The sequence below is a fragment of the Aethalodelphis obliquidens genome, unplaced genomic scaffold (genome assembly GCF_003676395.1).
Source record: "Aethalodelphis obliquidens isolate GAN/ISIS:26980383/991018 unplaced genomic scaffold, ASM367639v1 scaffold28, whole genome shotgun sequence".
Classification (NCBI taxonomy): domain Eukaryota; kingdom Metazoa; phylum Chordata; class Mammalia; order Artiodactyla; family Delphinidae; genus Aethalodelphis; species Aethalodelphis obliquidens.
This window is the reverse complement of record NW_020837972.1, coordinates 2,024,807-2,039,321: the sequence shown is the minus strand read 5'-3', so window position 1 is coordinate 2,039,321 and position 14,515 is coordinate 2,024,807. Positions and strand designations below refer to the sequence as shown.

Here is a 14,515-nt window from a genome sequence, read left to right as displayed (position 1 = left end):
TTTCCTCAGCAGGAGGTGCTTCCAAATGACTCAATTGGCCACAGCTGCTGCTCCCACAGCCCCTCCCTGCCCAGCCCCCATACTCACCACAGGCTTGCCCATACGCAGTGGCCTGGACAAAGAGGACATAGAGGGGAGGTGGTAGGTGTCGGGCTGTCTCATACTGCTTGTGAGCTTGGTCGAAGGGCATAAACAGATACTCCTGCACCGGTAGGGAAGCCTGCGAGCAAGGAAGGAGGGATTTTGTTTTTCTTTTACAGGCACACACAGGAACATGTGGCTTCTTAGTTACTTAGTATACAGTTTTTTATTTATGAAAGTGATAGCAGCAATAAACAGTAAGAAAATGAACTTTAAAAAAAGATACCATTTCGTCTAGCATCAAGAAAACAACAAATATCTAAATGTCAAAAGTGTGTCAACCTCTACACAAACACCTGAGAAATGAAAGATCTAAATGAATGCAGATATATGCCATGTTAATGGCCTCCAAGGCTTAATACCACCCAGATGTCAATTCTCCCCAAAGTATCTATGGATTCAATGCAATCCAATCTAAATCCCAGCAGATGAAAATAGACTAGCTGATTCTAAAACTTATATGTAAATAAAAGAGGCCAAGAATAACAGAGATAATCCTGAAAAATTAAATTGGAGGACTTACATTATTGAGCATCAAGACTTCTGATACAGCTAGAGTAATAAGTCAGTGTGATATTGGTGCAGAGACAACTAGATCACGCACACACAAACCCAAACATATACAGATATCTGATTTATGACAAAAAAGGCACTGCAGAACAGTGGGGGAAAGAATGGTCTTTTCAATAAATGAATCAGCTGAATACCTATGTGGGGAAAGAATCTGACCTTCACCTCACACTATATACAAAATTCACTTCCAGGAAGACTATAGATTTCAATGTGGAAGGTTAAACAATAGGGCTCTATAAGAAAATACGAGAATATTTCCATGACCTTGGGACAGAGAAAGGAAAAGACTGATAACTGGATCATGTTAAAATTAAGAACATCTGCTCATTAAAGGATACTATTATGAAAGTGAAAAGGAAAGATATCTGCAGAAGACTCATCTCCAGAAAATATAAAGAATTCCGGGCAACCCAACAGAAAAATGAGCAAAAGACTTTAACAGGCCCTTCACAAATGAGGTACTCCAAAAGCCAGTTAGTATATAAAATGTGCTGTGCTCAACGTCACTGGTCCCCAGGGAAATGGAAATTTAAACCATAAAAGATACCCTCCAGAATGGCTATAATCAAGAAAAATGACAACATCAAGAGTTGACAAGGATGTGGAAAATTAGAACTTTCACATGGTGATGGTGGGAATTTCAAAAATCAGTACAATCACTTTAGAAAATTGTTTCACTGAATACCAAAACTAAATATACGCATAGCATACTATGATCCAACAATTTCATTCCTGGGTATATATTCAAAAGAAATGTGTACACATGTACACCAAAGGACACGTGTAAGAAGGCTCCTAGTGGCATTATTCGCAACAGCCCCAAACTGGAAACACCCCAAATCAAACACTAAACATCAATGAGAATAAATGAACTCCTGGTACTCACAACAACCTAGATAAATCTCACAAACTGTTGAATCAAAGAAGCCAGACACAGGGCTTCCCTGGTGGTGCAATGGTTGAGAGTCAGCCTGCCGATGCAGGGGACACCGGTTTGTGCCCTGGTCTGGGAAGATCCCACATGCCGCGGAGCGGCTGGGCCCGTGAGCCATGGCCGCTGAGCCTGCGCGTCCGGAGCCTGTGCTCCGCAATGGGAGTGGCCACAACAGTGAGACCGCGTACCGCCAAAAAAAAAAAAAAAAAAAAAGAAGCCAGACACAAAAAAATATGTATTATATCATTCCATCTATTTAAGTTAAAAAACAGGCCAGGACTTCCCTGGTGGCACAGTGGTTAAGAATCCGCCTGCCAATGCAGGGGACATGGGTTCGAGCGCTGGTCTGGGAAGATCCCACATGCCGCGGAGAAACTAAGCCCATAGGCCACAACTACTGAGCCTGCACTCTAGAGCCCGTGAGCCACAACTACTGAGCCCGCATGCCACAACTACTGAAGCCCGTGTGCCTAGAGCCCGTGCTCCGCAACGAGCCACCACAATGAGAAGCCCGCACACCACAACAGAGTAGCCCCTGCTCGCTGCAACTAGAGAAAGCCCGCGCGCAGCAACGAAGACCCGTAGCAGTCAAAAAAACAAAACAAACAAACCAACAAAAACAGGCCAAGCTAACCTGTGATGTTAGAAGTCAAGATTAAAGGTTATGGGGTGGGGGGACAGTGACTGGGAGGGGAATAAAGTATCTTCTGGAAAATTGCTAATGTTCTTGATTTGGGTGATTACACAGATGTGTTCACAAATGTGTACACAGGGAATATCCACTGAACTGTGAGTATGCTTACGAGTTGTATGCTTTTCTTTATATAAAATTATTTTTTTTAAGTAGTATATGTACATTTTTTTTTAAAGTTGTATTCTAGTTTATAAGGCAAAAATTCCCAGTTCCCAACCACCAAAGGTAACTGTTAATGGTTTGGTGTGAAAACATACTTTTCTAAGCACATACATGACTTACACATATATACAGCCATTCGAATACTTTGTAAATGAAGGTATACAAATGGGATTATACATGTTCTACAACGTGCAGTTTTTGATTTCATAATTTAATAGATCTTTCTGTCCAGTTATTCTGTCAGTAACAGGATGCTCCATACTTCCATTATAGGTGTAAGACTGAACCACACAAGAATTTATTTAACCTGTACCCTATTTAGGAGCATTCAGTGTTTCCAGTTAACAGGAAAAATTGAAGTACAACCAAAATTTTTAGTTTCTGATTTTTGTCCCATATGAAGTGTTACTGAGCATATTTGTTAACTCTAATTCTATGCCTAGAGTTGAAGAGAAGAAATGTAGATCTTGCCAAATCCTACAAAAGTGAATTTTCAATTTCACTAGGGTCCTTTTACAAAGTTCCTCCATATTAGCCATTTACCCTGCTTTATAAAACTATATTTAGATCAAACTTGGCTTCACAAAGCAAACAAAAATCAGGTCACCCATATAGAAAGAAATTACATTTTACAGGTAAAGTGGGGACTTTTCCTCCTAAGGTACCTAACGGTTTTCAAATATGAGTAAAGTTCTTTTCAGAGCAAGTAGATTTGCTGAGCAGCTGGCCCCTGTGGTGCAGTCAGGGGGATCTAATAGACATCTGTGGAAGCATGCTTAGATACCTGCGGACTGTGGGCTGGCGGAGATCACGCAAGGTGTAAACTAAACTTACAGTTTGTGAAAGCGTTTTACCCGGAATAGGCGCTGGTGAAAAGAATACACCGAGGTACGTGTGTGTATACGTTCCAGAGCGAATCCTGCTAGCAATTCCTCCACACAGGACACAACCTTATCACACCTGCTGTGGGCATGCAGACGGGACCATCCTTGCACTGTGCTCTAACACTGATTAGGGTAACAGACCCGACAAAACCCACAGGGTGATGTGGCTGCTGGTGGCCTCAGGTCAGCAATGTGCCACTGAGTGGTGAAGGCAAAGCAAAAGCCGAGGAGGTGGCAGGGTGTGGGGAGACCCTCACCTGCATGATGCTGTTGAGACGAGGCTGGAGGCTACTCAGGTACTCCTTCTTTACTTCAATCTCCTTAAGGATCTTCTCCTTGTTGGACAGGCACTCTCGGTACTTCTCCGCCAGCCTGTTGGGGGAAGACAGAGCACTGTCGCCTGATGCTCTCCAGGGACACCCCAACACACCTGTTCACTATCAGACTCTACCTAATGACAGCAGTCACGATTATCTGCTAATGTTTACCTAGCACTTACTATGTGCCAAGCACTTTGGAAAATGGTGTACAAGCATTATGGCATTTAATCCTTATAAAAACCCTGGAAGATAGGGACTTTTTTTTATCCCCGAAGGAGGAAACAAAGGCTCAGGGAGGTAGATAACTTGCCCAAGGTCATCCAGTAAGAGCAAGCACAGAGCTGGGCTCTGAACCCATGCCTGTCTGCTCCAAAGGCTGTGCCCATGACCACTGGTATCACCTACTGCTCCGTTTCTTGCCTCAGAGGCTAGACCCAGAACTTTCACAAATATATGGACTCAGCAGCTATAGGACACAAATGAGGCCCATGGACCTGAGTGGGGCAGAGTGGGGATAGATTCCAGACCAGAGCCACAGGAATGGAACACTTATGGCTTAGCCAAGGGCAAGTGATGTACTGGACAGGGGTGTGACAGGCCAGCCCCATCTGCTAAAAAACTGACACCAAGTCCCTAAGATCCAGACTCAGTACTTATTAAATTCATTATGTAGACCAAAGGCACAAAATATACTCAACAACAGAAAAAGGTAAGGAATTTAAAAACAGCAGCTTCTCTGACAGAAAACAGAACAAATGTGCCAACCAAAAGCCCTGGAACTCGTGTACAAACATGAAAGGGAAAAAGGTCACCATGATGGAAGGGATGCAACCATAAAAAGTTCAGGATGGGGCTTCCCTGGTGGCGCAGTCGTTGGGAGTCCGCCTGCTGATGTGGGGGACGTGGGTTCGTGCCCCGGTCTGGGAGGATCCCACGTGCCGTGGAGCGGCTGGGCCCGTGAGCCGTGGCCGCTGAGCCTGTGCGTCTGGAGCCTGTGCTCCGCAGCGGGAGAGGCCACAGCAGTGAGAGGCCCGCATACCGCAAAAAAAAAAAAAAAAAGTTCAGGATGAAAAAAATATACATACCATATTCTAAGGAAGATCTAGATTAAATTATACAGTATAGACATTCTACTTACGGTTAATAAATAAAAGCTCTTTATTAGTACAAAAAGTTTTATATGTAAAGGGGTGCCTCAAAGCATTATTTATAATACCAAAACAATGCAAACAACTTAAAGTCCAATTCAATATGGGAACAATTATGTGATTTACAATTTACCCTGGAATGTTGTACAACCTCCTAAAATAATGTTTGCACAGCTTTGCAATACCACACAAATATGCTTACAGGTGGGGGAAAAGGCAAAAAAAAAATCAGATTAATAATACAAAAGGTATTTAGGTCTTAGGCACTAAAATTTTAAAGAAAAGGTTACTCTTTCGCATAACGGCGTTAAGCAATTCCAACCCCACTTATGATGCAGTTCAGTTGGTCAAGTGTGAACTGCTAAGTGTGAATTAATCACAAAACGGGATTTGGTCTTAGAGACTATTCTGCTGGTTCCACAGTGCTTTGCTATCTGATCCTGGGTCAGGACAAAGCACTGTCCCTCATGGATAAAGGTCCGTGTCTGCACAGGTGAACAAGGGCAGGAAGGAGGAAACGCTACCTTTTCCGCTGCTCCAGCTCCCAGTCCAGACGTGCAAGGGTTTGCTGGTGAGGGTCTCCCATGGTGACTTCCACCTTGCTGATATCTGGAGGAGCCTCCTTATAAAACTCCTCTAAGCTGACCAGATCGATTTCTTCGTGCTTTGACCTGCAGTCAAAAACTCAATGTCAGGGCTTCCCTGGTGGCGCAGTGGTTGAGAGTCCGCCTGCCGATGCAGGGGACATGGTTTGTGCCCTGGTCCGGGAAGATCCGGCATGCCGCGGAGTGGCTACACCCGTGAGCCATGGCCGCTGAGCCTGTACGTCCGGAGCCTGTGCTCCACGACGGGAGAGGCCACAACAGTAAGAGGCCCGTGTAGCGCAGAAAAAAAACCCCAAAAAACTCAATGTCAAGCTGCTGCCCTCAGAAACCCAAACTGTGGCTTAAACAGGCCCAGAGTTCCACCCCGTGTACGTCAACTCAGCCCTGGTCTACAGCTACCCAGGAACCTAGAATCCAGTCTTCTCAGCAAATGCTCATTAGCAGGTGTTTCAATGTGAAGAGAGGTAGTTGGTGACATGCCACAGGATCCTTATCCATGTTGCCCAAGCTTTATATCCATGATTTAGCTGAAAACCTAAAAATACACTTATGAAATTTATAGACCTCTCCAAGCTGTGCAAGAGAGCTAAGAGCTTAAAGAATCAAATAAAAACACCATGGTCTAGGTCTAGACTGTCAGGTTGAAACCAAGAAATGCCATTTAACAGGAATAAACATAAGAGTCTACACTTAAGTTCAAATTATTAACTGCCTAAATATAGCATGGGGAAGATCCAACATAATATGACCAGATGTGAAAAGATCTAGAGGCTCTAACTGTTGATGTACAGTGACACACAATAACTGAGATGGGGATTTTTATCTCCATTTTTCAAATGATAGAGGCTTCCATCAGTAAGCAGCTTGCCCAAGGTCACACAGCTAGGGAGAGGGAGAGCTGGGATTTGAACCCAGACTGTCTGATTCCAGGGCCCCTGATCCTTCCACATGGCCACCTGCCTCGCTACAGGGTTTGCTGGCTTTCATCTGAACAACGGTTACAGGTGGAGCATCCTATCTTTCTTCTTTTTAAATAGTACTATTTTTGAAACTTCTTGTAAGTCTTAAACTGAGAGTTTATTTCCTCCATGAACCCTTCTCCCAGGTTCCCCCAATGATAATATCTTATCTAAGCATAATACATTGTCAAAACTAGGAAACTGACAATTGTACAATACTATTAACTCAGGTACCTGATGTGGATTTCACTTCTATTAGTATTTAAATATTATTATGTGGATGGACTCGTGAAGCAGATAAAGAAACCTCTCAAAAATCAGCATACACCAGACCCAATGCCTAACGTGGTCCCCCTCATCCCAAGTTTATTACAAATAAAACCTGACTCCTTACAGTTTACACAAATAGATCTGACAAGGCAAGAACACGTTCCCTTCTCTTATTTTGTCTATTCCGTCCTCTTTCACATCTCTCAGCTTGGATTTGCCAAGGGGCATCACAGTTTAAGGACACTGACAAACTGTAGTTTGTTCACCTAAAGGCAGCTAGGCAGCAAGAAGTTCAGGTTACAAATAATGAAATCCAGTTGCAAAAATGAATTGCTGGAACTTTAGAGAGGAAAGCTGGGCCAAAAGGTTAAAAAGATGTAATTGGAAGTGAGCTGCTCCCATACAACGTGCTCAGGAATCAAACTGGTAACGCAAAGGCTCTGCCTGCTGGGGAGAGACAACTGTTTTTCACCAGGTTCAGAGCACAAAACTCAAAAGGGTCAGACAGGCTTCTGAGGTTCTTTGTGCAGCCTGGAACTACTGCTTCCAATTCTCCCACTCAAAGTGATCTATTCAGCCTTCCCCCAGATCCTGTAGTCTCCAAGGGCATCTGACTTCTTTTTAAAAAAAATGGCTCATACTGAGCTATGTAGGAAAAAGCAGTTACCAACAGACCATCTTGCCAAAGCCCTGTGCTCCAACACTCACTTAAACTCCAGACATTTGGTGATCTCCTTCTGCAGGTGCATCACCTCATACAACAGGTTCTGGAGCTGCAGGTGATAGGCGTCCACTTTCTGCTTGGCCTGAAAGGAGGACAAGGTCAGAGGTGAGTGGGGCAAGTCGGGGTGGGGTGGGGCAAAGCAGAGCAGCAGCAAACTCAGAAAAGGGGTAAAGGAGATTAAAGATGGGATGAGAAGGAGGAAGAGGAGGGTTAAATCTCTCAGCTCCTACCTCATGAGTCTGATCTCTTCCTTTCTTCAACCTGATGTGGGCTAATCGGTTAAGCTTTTTTAGAGTCATGAAATGCACACAGCTCTGGATCTTCCGATCTTCGATCTCAATTGCCTACAGGCCAAAAAAACTGGTAAAGACCTTGACAACTGGAGCTGGCTCAGCTTCCTTCAGCCCCTCACTGCTCATCCTCATCCAGAGTCAAAAACAGACACTAGGGCTTCCCTGGTGGCGCAGTGGTTGAGAGTCCGCCTGTCGATGCAGGGGACATGGGTTCGTGCCCTGGTCTGGGAGGATCCCACATGCCACAGAGCGGCTGGGCCCGTGAGCCGTGGCCACTGAGCCTGCACGTCCGGAGCAACGGGAGGGGCCACAACAGTGAGAGGCCCGCATACCGGGGGAAAAAAAAAAAAACAGACACTGGAAGGAGCTCAGAACCATAAGAAGTGTCGGGGGAAATGGAAGAATGACTGTATAAGGGAATGCTTAAGGTTCCCAGGCATAAAAAACTAATTTCTACTTGGACCAAAGTAACAGGAATCAAAGATGGAGCAAAGGCAGCCAATGCAAACAACAGCTGTCTCTACACAATGTACACAGAGATCCTAACAACGACAACATCATGCCATACAACTTGACCTCTGTAAACAACATTACAGAATAATTTAAATGAAAATAGCAGAATTACAGCTGTAAAACTTGACTACAGTAAAATAGATAGAATGTAATAATCTTAACAATATTGGCCAGTATAAGAACAAATAAGTGAGATTCCTGGAAAAATATGGATTGTTTTATTTTGAACTTACCCATTTAGTTTTCAGTCACACTGTTTTGCTTCTCTGCTCTGAAACCTTTTTTTTCATTTAATATTAATACTTTAATTTTTGGTCTCTGATTTATTTGTACATAACTAGCCTTATAATAGCAATGGTGATTGACATGTACCATAATTTCTCCACGCCCAGCACTTAATAAATATCATTTGGATGAATTATCAAATTACAGTTATGGAAAACATTAATTATCCTGTACTTTCATGACTGTAATTGATGACTGGGTGGTGATGTTACAATAAATTAATAGGCAGGTCTCTGGAGCCCTCAGGCTCTAACCCCATGATAATGGCAGGACATAAGACCAATATAAAGAAGGGCTCTGATAGGTGCGAAACAGGTCCATCCATGCAGACCCACCAGGTCCGTGTCCTCCCAGCCCCACTCCTTACCACATCCTTGCCTCCCCTGCTCTTCAGGTCCTGGATCTCCGCCATGAGCCTCTGCAACTCCTGGCACGTGTACTTGTACAGCTCATAGTCTCTGCCAGGGTCCCGCAGGTCCACCTCAGCCTCCTCGCTGTAGTATTTACCTTCCTGTGGAGGCAAGGATATATGCCTTGGGTGGAGAGTAAAAGTCTCTCTGTTGGAACAGGGACACTTGGCTGAGATGAGTAACAATGAAGCCCCAAATCAGGTCTCTAAAGGATCTGATCTGCAAATCAAATGTTTTTCTTTTTTTCAAAATGGAAAAGAATTCCTCTTTTCCTCTTTCTGATTATAAAGTAATGCATGCTTGGTGTCAGAGATTCAGAACATAGAGAGGAGTATCAAAAACAAAACGAAAACTTGCCTATAATCTCACCTCCCAGCCTGAAGTAACTCCATTGTTAGTATTGTGGATAAATACATTAAAAAAATAAATAAGGGCTTCCCTGGTGGCGCAGTGGTTAAGAGTCAGCCTGCCGATGCAGGGGACACGGGTTCGTGCCCCGGTCTGGGAGGATCCCACGTGCCGCGGAGCGGCTGGGCCCGTGAGCCATTGCCGCTGAGCCTGCGCATCCAGAGCCTGTGCTCCGCAACGGGAGAGGCCACAACAGTGAGAGGCCCACATACCGCAAAAAAATAAATAAAATAAAAAATATAAATAAATAAATAAATAAAATAAAATGGGATATTGTTCGTGCTATTTAGTGCAATTTCCCATCACAATAAATATAAATCTCCATCAAAATGGCTACATATAGATGAACCAGAATTCATTTAACCAAATTTCTACTGATGGGTGTTTAGACGGTCAAATCAAGCTTTAGCAGAAACTAAAATATCCTAATTGGTCTCCCAGACTTTGGCATAAACAAACACATCTCTTTAAGAGAGAGTCAGTTACAATTAAAAATATTGCATTGCATATTTGAAAGTTGCTAAAAGAATGGATCTTAAAAGTTCTCATCACAAGAAAAAAATTTTTGTAACAACTATGTAACACGTTGGATGTTAACTAGACTTATTTCGGTGATCTTTTCACAAAATAAACAAATATCAACCATTATGTTGTACACCTGAAATTAATATAATGTTATATACCAATTATACCTCAATTTAATCTTTTTAAAAAAGAGTCAGAATCAATACCTCCCAAAGGATAAGGTTCTTCGTTAATTTTAATTTCCTAAATCTGAGGAAAGCATCATCTTCCATTTAAGTTGAAGCTGGTATGTTTCTCTATTCTAGTTAAAAAACAAACAAAAACCACAACCAACCAAAAAATCAAGTTAAGTCATACAATCTATGGACTGGGAGAAAATATTTGCAAGCGATGCGACCAACAAGGGCTTAATTTCCAAAATACACAAACAGCTCATACAACTCAATAACAAGAAACCAAACAACCCAATCAAAAAGTGGGCAGAAGAGTAAACAGACATTTCTCCAACGAAGACATACAGATGGCCAAGAAGCACATGAAAAGATGCTCCACATCGCTAATTATTAGAGAAATGCAAATCAAAACTACAGTGAGGTACCACCTCATGCCAGTCAGAATGGCCATCATTAACGTCTACAAATAAATGCTGGAGAGGGAGTAAAGAAAAGGGAACCTTCCTACACTGTTGGTGGGAACGTAAACTGGTGCACACTATGTAAAACAGTATGGAGGTTCCTCAAAAAACTAAAAATAGAGTTGCCATATGATCCAGCAATCCCATTCCTGGGCACATCCAGACAAAACTCTAATTAGAAATGATACATGCACCTCAACATTCATAGCAGCACTGTTCACAATAGCCAAGACATAGAAGCAACCTAACTGTCCATCGACAGATGAATGGATAAAGAAGATGTGGTGTATATACAGACAATGGAATACTACTCAGCCATAAGAAAGAATGAAATAATAGCATTTGCAGCAACATGGATGGACCTAGAGATTAGGTACAAAGTGAAGTCAGTCATAAAGAGAAAGACAAATATCATATGATACCACTTACATGTGGAATCTAAAATATGACACAAATGAACTTACTTACAAAACAGGTTCACAGACACAGAGAACAGATTTGTGGTTGCCAAGGGGAAGGATGGATTGGGAGTTTGGGATTAGCAGATGCAAACTATTATACATAGAATGGATAAACAACAAGGTTCTACTGCATTGCACAAGGAACTATATTCAAGATTCTGTAATAAACCATAATGGAGAAGAAAAAAATTGTTAAGTCATAAATTAGCTTGACAGATTCAAGGACAGAGAAACAGCAAAAGAAGAACCTGCTGACTACAACAGCACTCAGGCCTCAGAAGACGTTCTTTAGCTACATGGTTCTGGTACTGTCTCGGTAGCAGACCAGGGATGTCACATCTCCAAAGCCTTAGTGGCCGCTGCGGATGGACTGCCTTCTTCTGACCATCAGGAAAGCTGGAGACACACACCATACTAGAATGCATTCTCTGTTCAGGCACTAATCGTGTCTAGTACAGGCTTGTTGGTTCTTGGGATGCTGCAGCTAAATCTGACATGGATTCTCAGGTCTTGAAGAGCCAAGGGAATTCCAGGCACCTGGTCAAACAGAGGCCACCTGGGAGGTTACGCCTATGATCCTCGGCTGCTGCAAACCCACAGCCAGGTGCTTGGCCACGAGCTGCAATTTCTCAGCAGCACAGCAGCCCTGGCTGATCTCACCTGTTCAATGTCAGAACGATTACGCTTCCCTTCAGCTGGAGCTCCATCACTTCGGATCACTTTGGGCTTTCGTTTTTTGCTCGATTCCGATGACATGGTTGTTTGGTGAAGTCAGGAGGAAACAGCAGAGACCTGTTAAGAGGAGAAAGCTTCTGAGCTTTTCCAGAGTTGGAACTGGAGATTTTCCTGGAGTCAGAATACTGAAGTCTAACTAGCAGTTGTGCCCGCTTACACTCTTGGTAACTCAAGAAAAGTCATCAACCCTCCAAAGCCTCAATTTAATCCTCTGTAAAAAGCAGAATCATCCCTCAGACTGTTCAAAATGAACTCATCTTCCCCAACTCCACCTCCTTTAAAGGCACCACCACAACCCCACTGACCAAACTCCTCAGCCAGGCACATAAGCCCATTCTCAACACAACTGATTGATCATTGTGTGCTGGACCTTGATCTAAGCACTTCAAAGGTATGTTCTCATTTGGTTCTTATAACAAGGATCCTCTCAGATATGAACAAGCACCATTTTACAGGTGAGAACACTGAGGGTCAGGAAGGTGAATGACTTGCCCAAGGTCACACAGCTAGTGTGCTAAAGCTAGGGTCCAACCCATGCCACAGCAGTGCTCCTGACAACTACGTTACTGTATCTTGTAGTGCTGCCACCATGTCATCTGGCGATGCCATCAACTCCCTGGTTGACGCGAAAATTTAAAAGAACAGAATAGGGACTTCCCTGGTGGCGCAGTGGTTAAGAATCCGCCTGCCGGTGCAGGGGACACGGGTTTGAGCCCTGGTCCGGGAAGATCCCACATGCCGCGCAGCAACTAAGCCCATGCACCACAGCTACTGAGCCTGAGCTCTAGAGCCCGCGAGCCACAACTACTGAGCCCACGTGCCACAACTACTGAAGCCTACACGCCTAGAGCCTACTCCACAACAAGAGAAGCCACGAAGAGTAGCCCCTGCTCACCACAACTAGAGAAAGCCCGCGCACAGCAACGAAGACCCAACGCAGCCAAGAAAATAATAAAAATAAAATAAAATAGAAAATAAAAAATTTAAAAGAACAGAACATACATTCATGGGCCTCTAGCGTCACAAAGTATCCTCTCTCTGCTACCTCTACTGACTGTCACCAGCAGCCTCTGAGGTGGGCAGCACTAACCCCCCTACCCCAGTGAATCTGTCACCAACACTTATTGAGGGAGCCAATGCCTCAGAGGTGTGTCAGAGAAACCCTGGGCTGGAGTCTCCAGTCCTCTATTTCATGGCTGAGTCCTGCAACAAGTCACTTCACTTTTCTCTGCATCTACTTCCTCCCATATCAAATGAAAATAGCCATCCCTACCTCAGAGGTGGCTGTGGACATTAACGCAGGAGGCGCTCCACTGGGGCAGGTGATGAAGATGATCTGAGAGCAGGGCTTTAGATGGTACACAAGTGGTTAATAATGTTAAACACCTACGGAGAAAGTTAATCCCTTTCAATTCTTTTTAGAAACTTCTGATTGCTTCAAGAAGAACGTGTCATTTCCCTAGTTAGTCTTTAACACCTATGAATGACAACGTCCTTTTGTTAACAAAAGGATTCTATCTCAGACCCTTAGACAATGAAATCTAGCCACAATTATTAACGATAACCTTTACATATTAAATACATTAATTTTTATCACTACCTTCTGCATAGGACAAGTGAGAAAAGTTTTCCATTTATGGTAAAGATTTAAATTTTTCTTTTAAAGTAAATTTAAATTTTAAAAGTGACTCAATTAAAAGCCTTTAGTAAACAATCGTACAAGATAAGTTGATTTTTCACAGAGGGACCCGAAAAGCGTTAAGTGTGCGAAATCCTGACTTTGGCAAGACAGTAGACAGTGCCTGGCACACACAAGCGCATAATAAATGTGAGCTGATATCACCACCACCGTGGTGGTCGTTATCTAGAAGCTGCCCCATAAGGCCTGACGATGCTGCAGCCACCATTTTCCACAGGAGGAAACTGAGAGTGCGGCGCCGAGCAGCCGGGGTCCCCGGAGAATAAGGACGGAGAACCGGGTCAGACCCCAGCCCGGGGACGCCCTCGGGAGGTCCGCACACCAGTCCCAGCGCGCCCAGCCCCACCCCGGTCCTCTCCTCACCACACTGCACCCCGACCTGTCGCGGCCAGCGAGCCACTTCCCACAGCTCCCGCACCACAGAGAAGCGGAAGGAAGGAGTGGCCGACCGGAAGTGAGGCGTGGAGGCCGGAAGCGGAGCGCGAAGGGTCCCGACGCAGCCACCAAGCGGTGCGGGCGGCTGCTGGGCTGCAAGGGGTCTAGGAGCTGGTGGCACCTGCGTTGTCTGGGCGGGTCCCAGCCGGCCAACAGCCTCACGCTGCCCTCTGAAACCAGGAAACCGAAGTTGCAAGGGCAAAGACTATGTGCCTCGTTCATTCTTTCCCCAGCGCCTAAAGCTATGCCCAGCAACTAGTAGGTGCTCGGCCAAGTATTTGTTGAATGAATTTGTCGAGAGCCCAAGATAACCCAAGAATGTAGTAGTGCCATGATTTGGACACTTGTGAATTTGCTTCCATAACCTGGATTCTTAACCACTGTCATACTCACCCGAACATCCCACACTAGCAAGAGCAGCAAGTCAAGGTGGGCATTAATCCCATCTAACCCCGCCTCTTTCCCCCCACAAGTTCATCCCCATTTTAGGCCCGATTTGCCCTAGGACAGAGTCACAAATCTAACGCAGCATTTGACAGCTTCAAGTATTTTCTACCCCTGGTATGAATTGTACTGATGAGGTTCAGTAAATCCTACTCATCTGAAGATAGAAACACTGATGTCCTGAATCCCTGGTTATGCAGTGTATTTCCTTCTGCCGTAGAAGGAGGCCCTCCCCAAAAGTAGCTCAGGGAATGCAATA

General features: G+C 44.2%; 1 protein-coding gene across 7 annotated transcripts in view; it reads right to left on the bottom strand.

Annotated features, from left to right (window-relative positions):
• Positions 1-14,234, bottom strand: part of THOC5 (THO complex subunit 5) — a 32,601-nt gene extending 18,367 nt beyond the window's left edge. Inside the window, exons 1-9 of one of the 7 annotated variants that reach the window (XR_003436664.1) lie at positions 13,741-14,234; positions 12,952-13,064; positions 11,604-11,735; positions 8,873-9,016; positions 7,645-7,758; positions 7,399-7,496; positions 5,381-5,527; positions 3,646-3,760; positions 88-220 (exon numbers count right to left, since the gene is read on the bottom strand). Coding sequence is in view for 6 of the 7 variants with exons in the window: in XM_027124358.1 (XP_026980159.1) it covers positions 88-220; positions 3,646-3,760; positions 5,381-5,527; positions 7,399-7,496; positions 7,645-7,758; positions 8,873-9,016; positions 11,604-11,699 (847 nt within the window). In the remaining variant the exon portion in view is untranslated. Of the gene's footprint in view, positions 1-87; positions 221-3,645; positions 3,761-5,380; positions 5,528-7,398; positions 7,497-7,644; positions 7,759-8,872; positions 9,017-11,603; positions 11,736-12,951; positions 13,315-13,740 lie in introns of those variants that run through there. The other 6 variants (XM_027124358.1, XM_027124360.1, XM_027124364.1 and 3 more) reach the window with 6 other exon arrangements.
• Between the last annotated feature and the right edge of the window lie 281 nt (positions 14,235-14,515).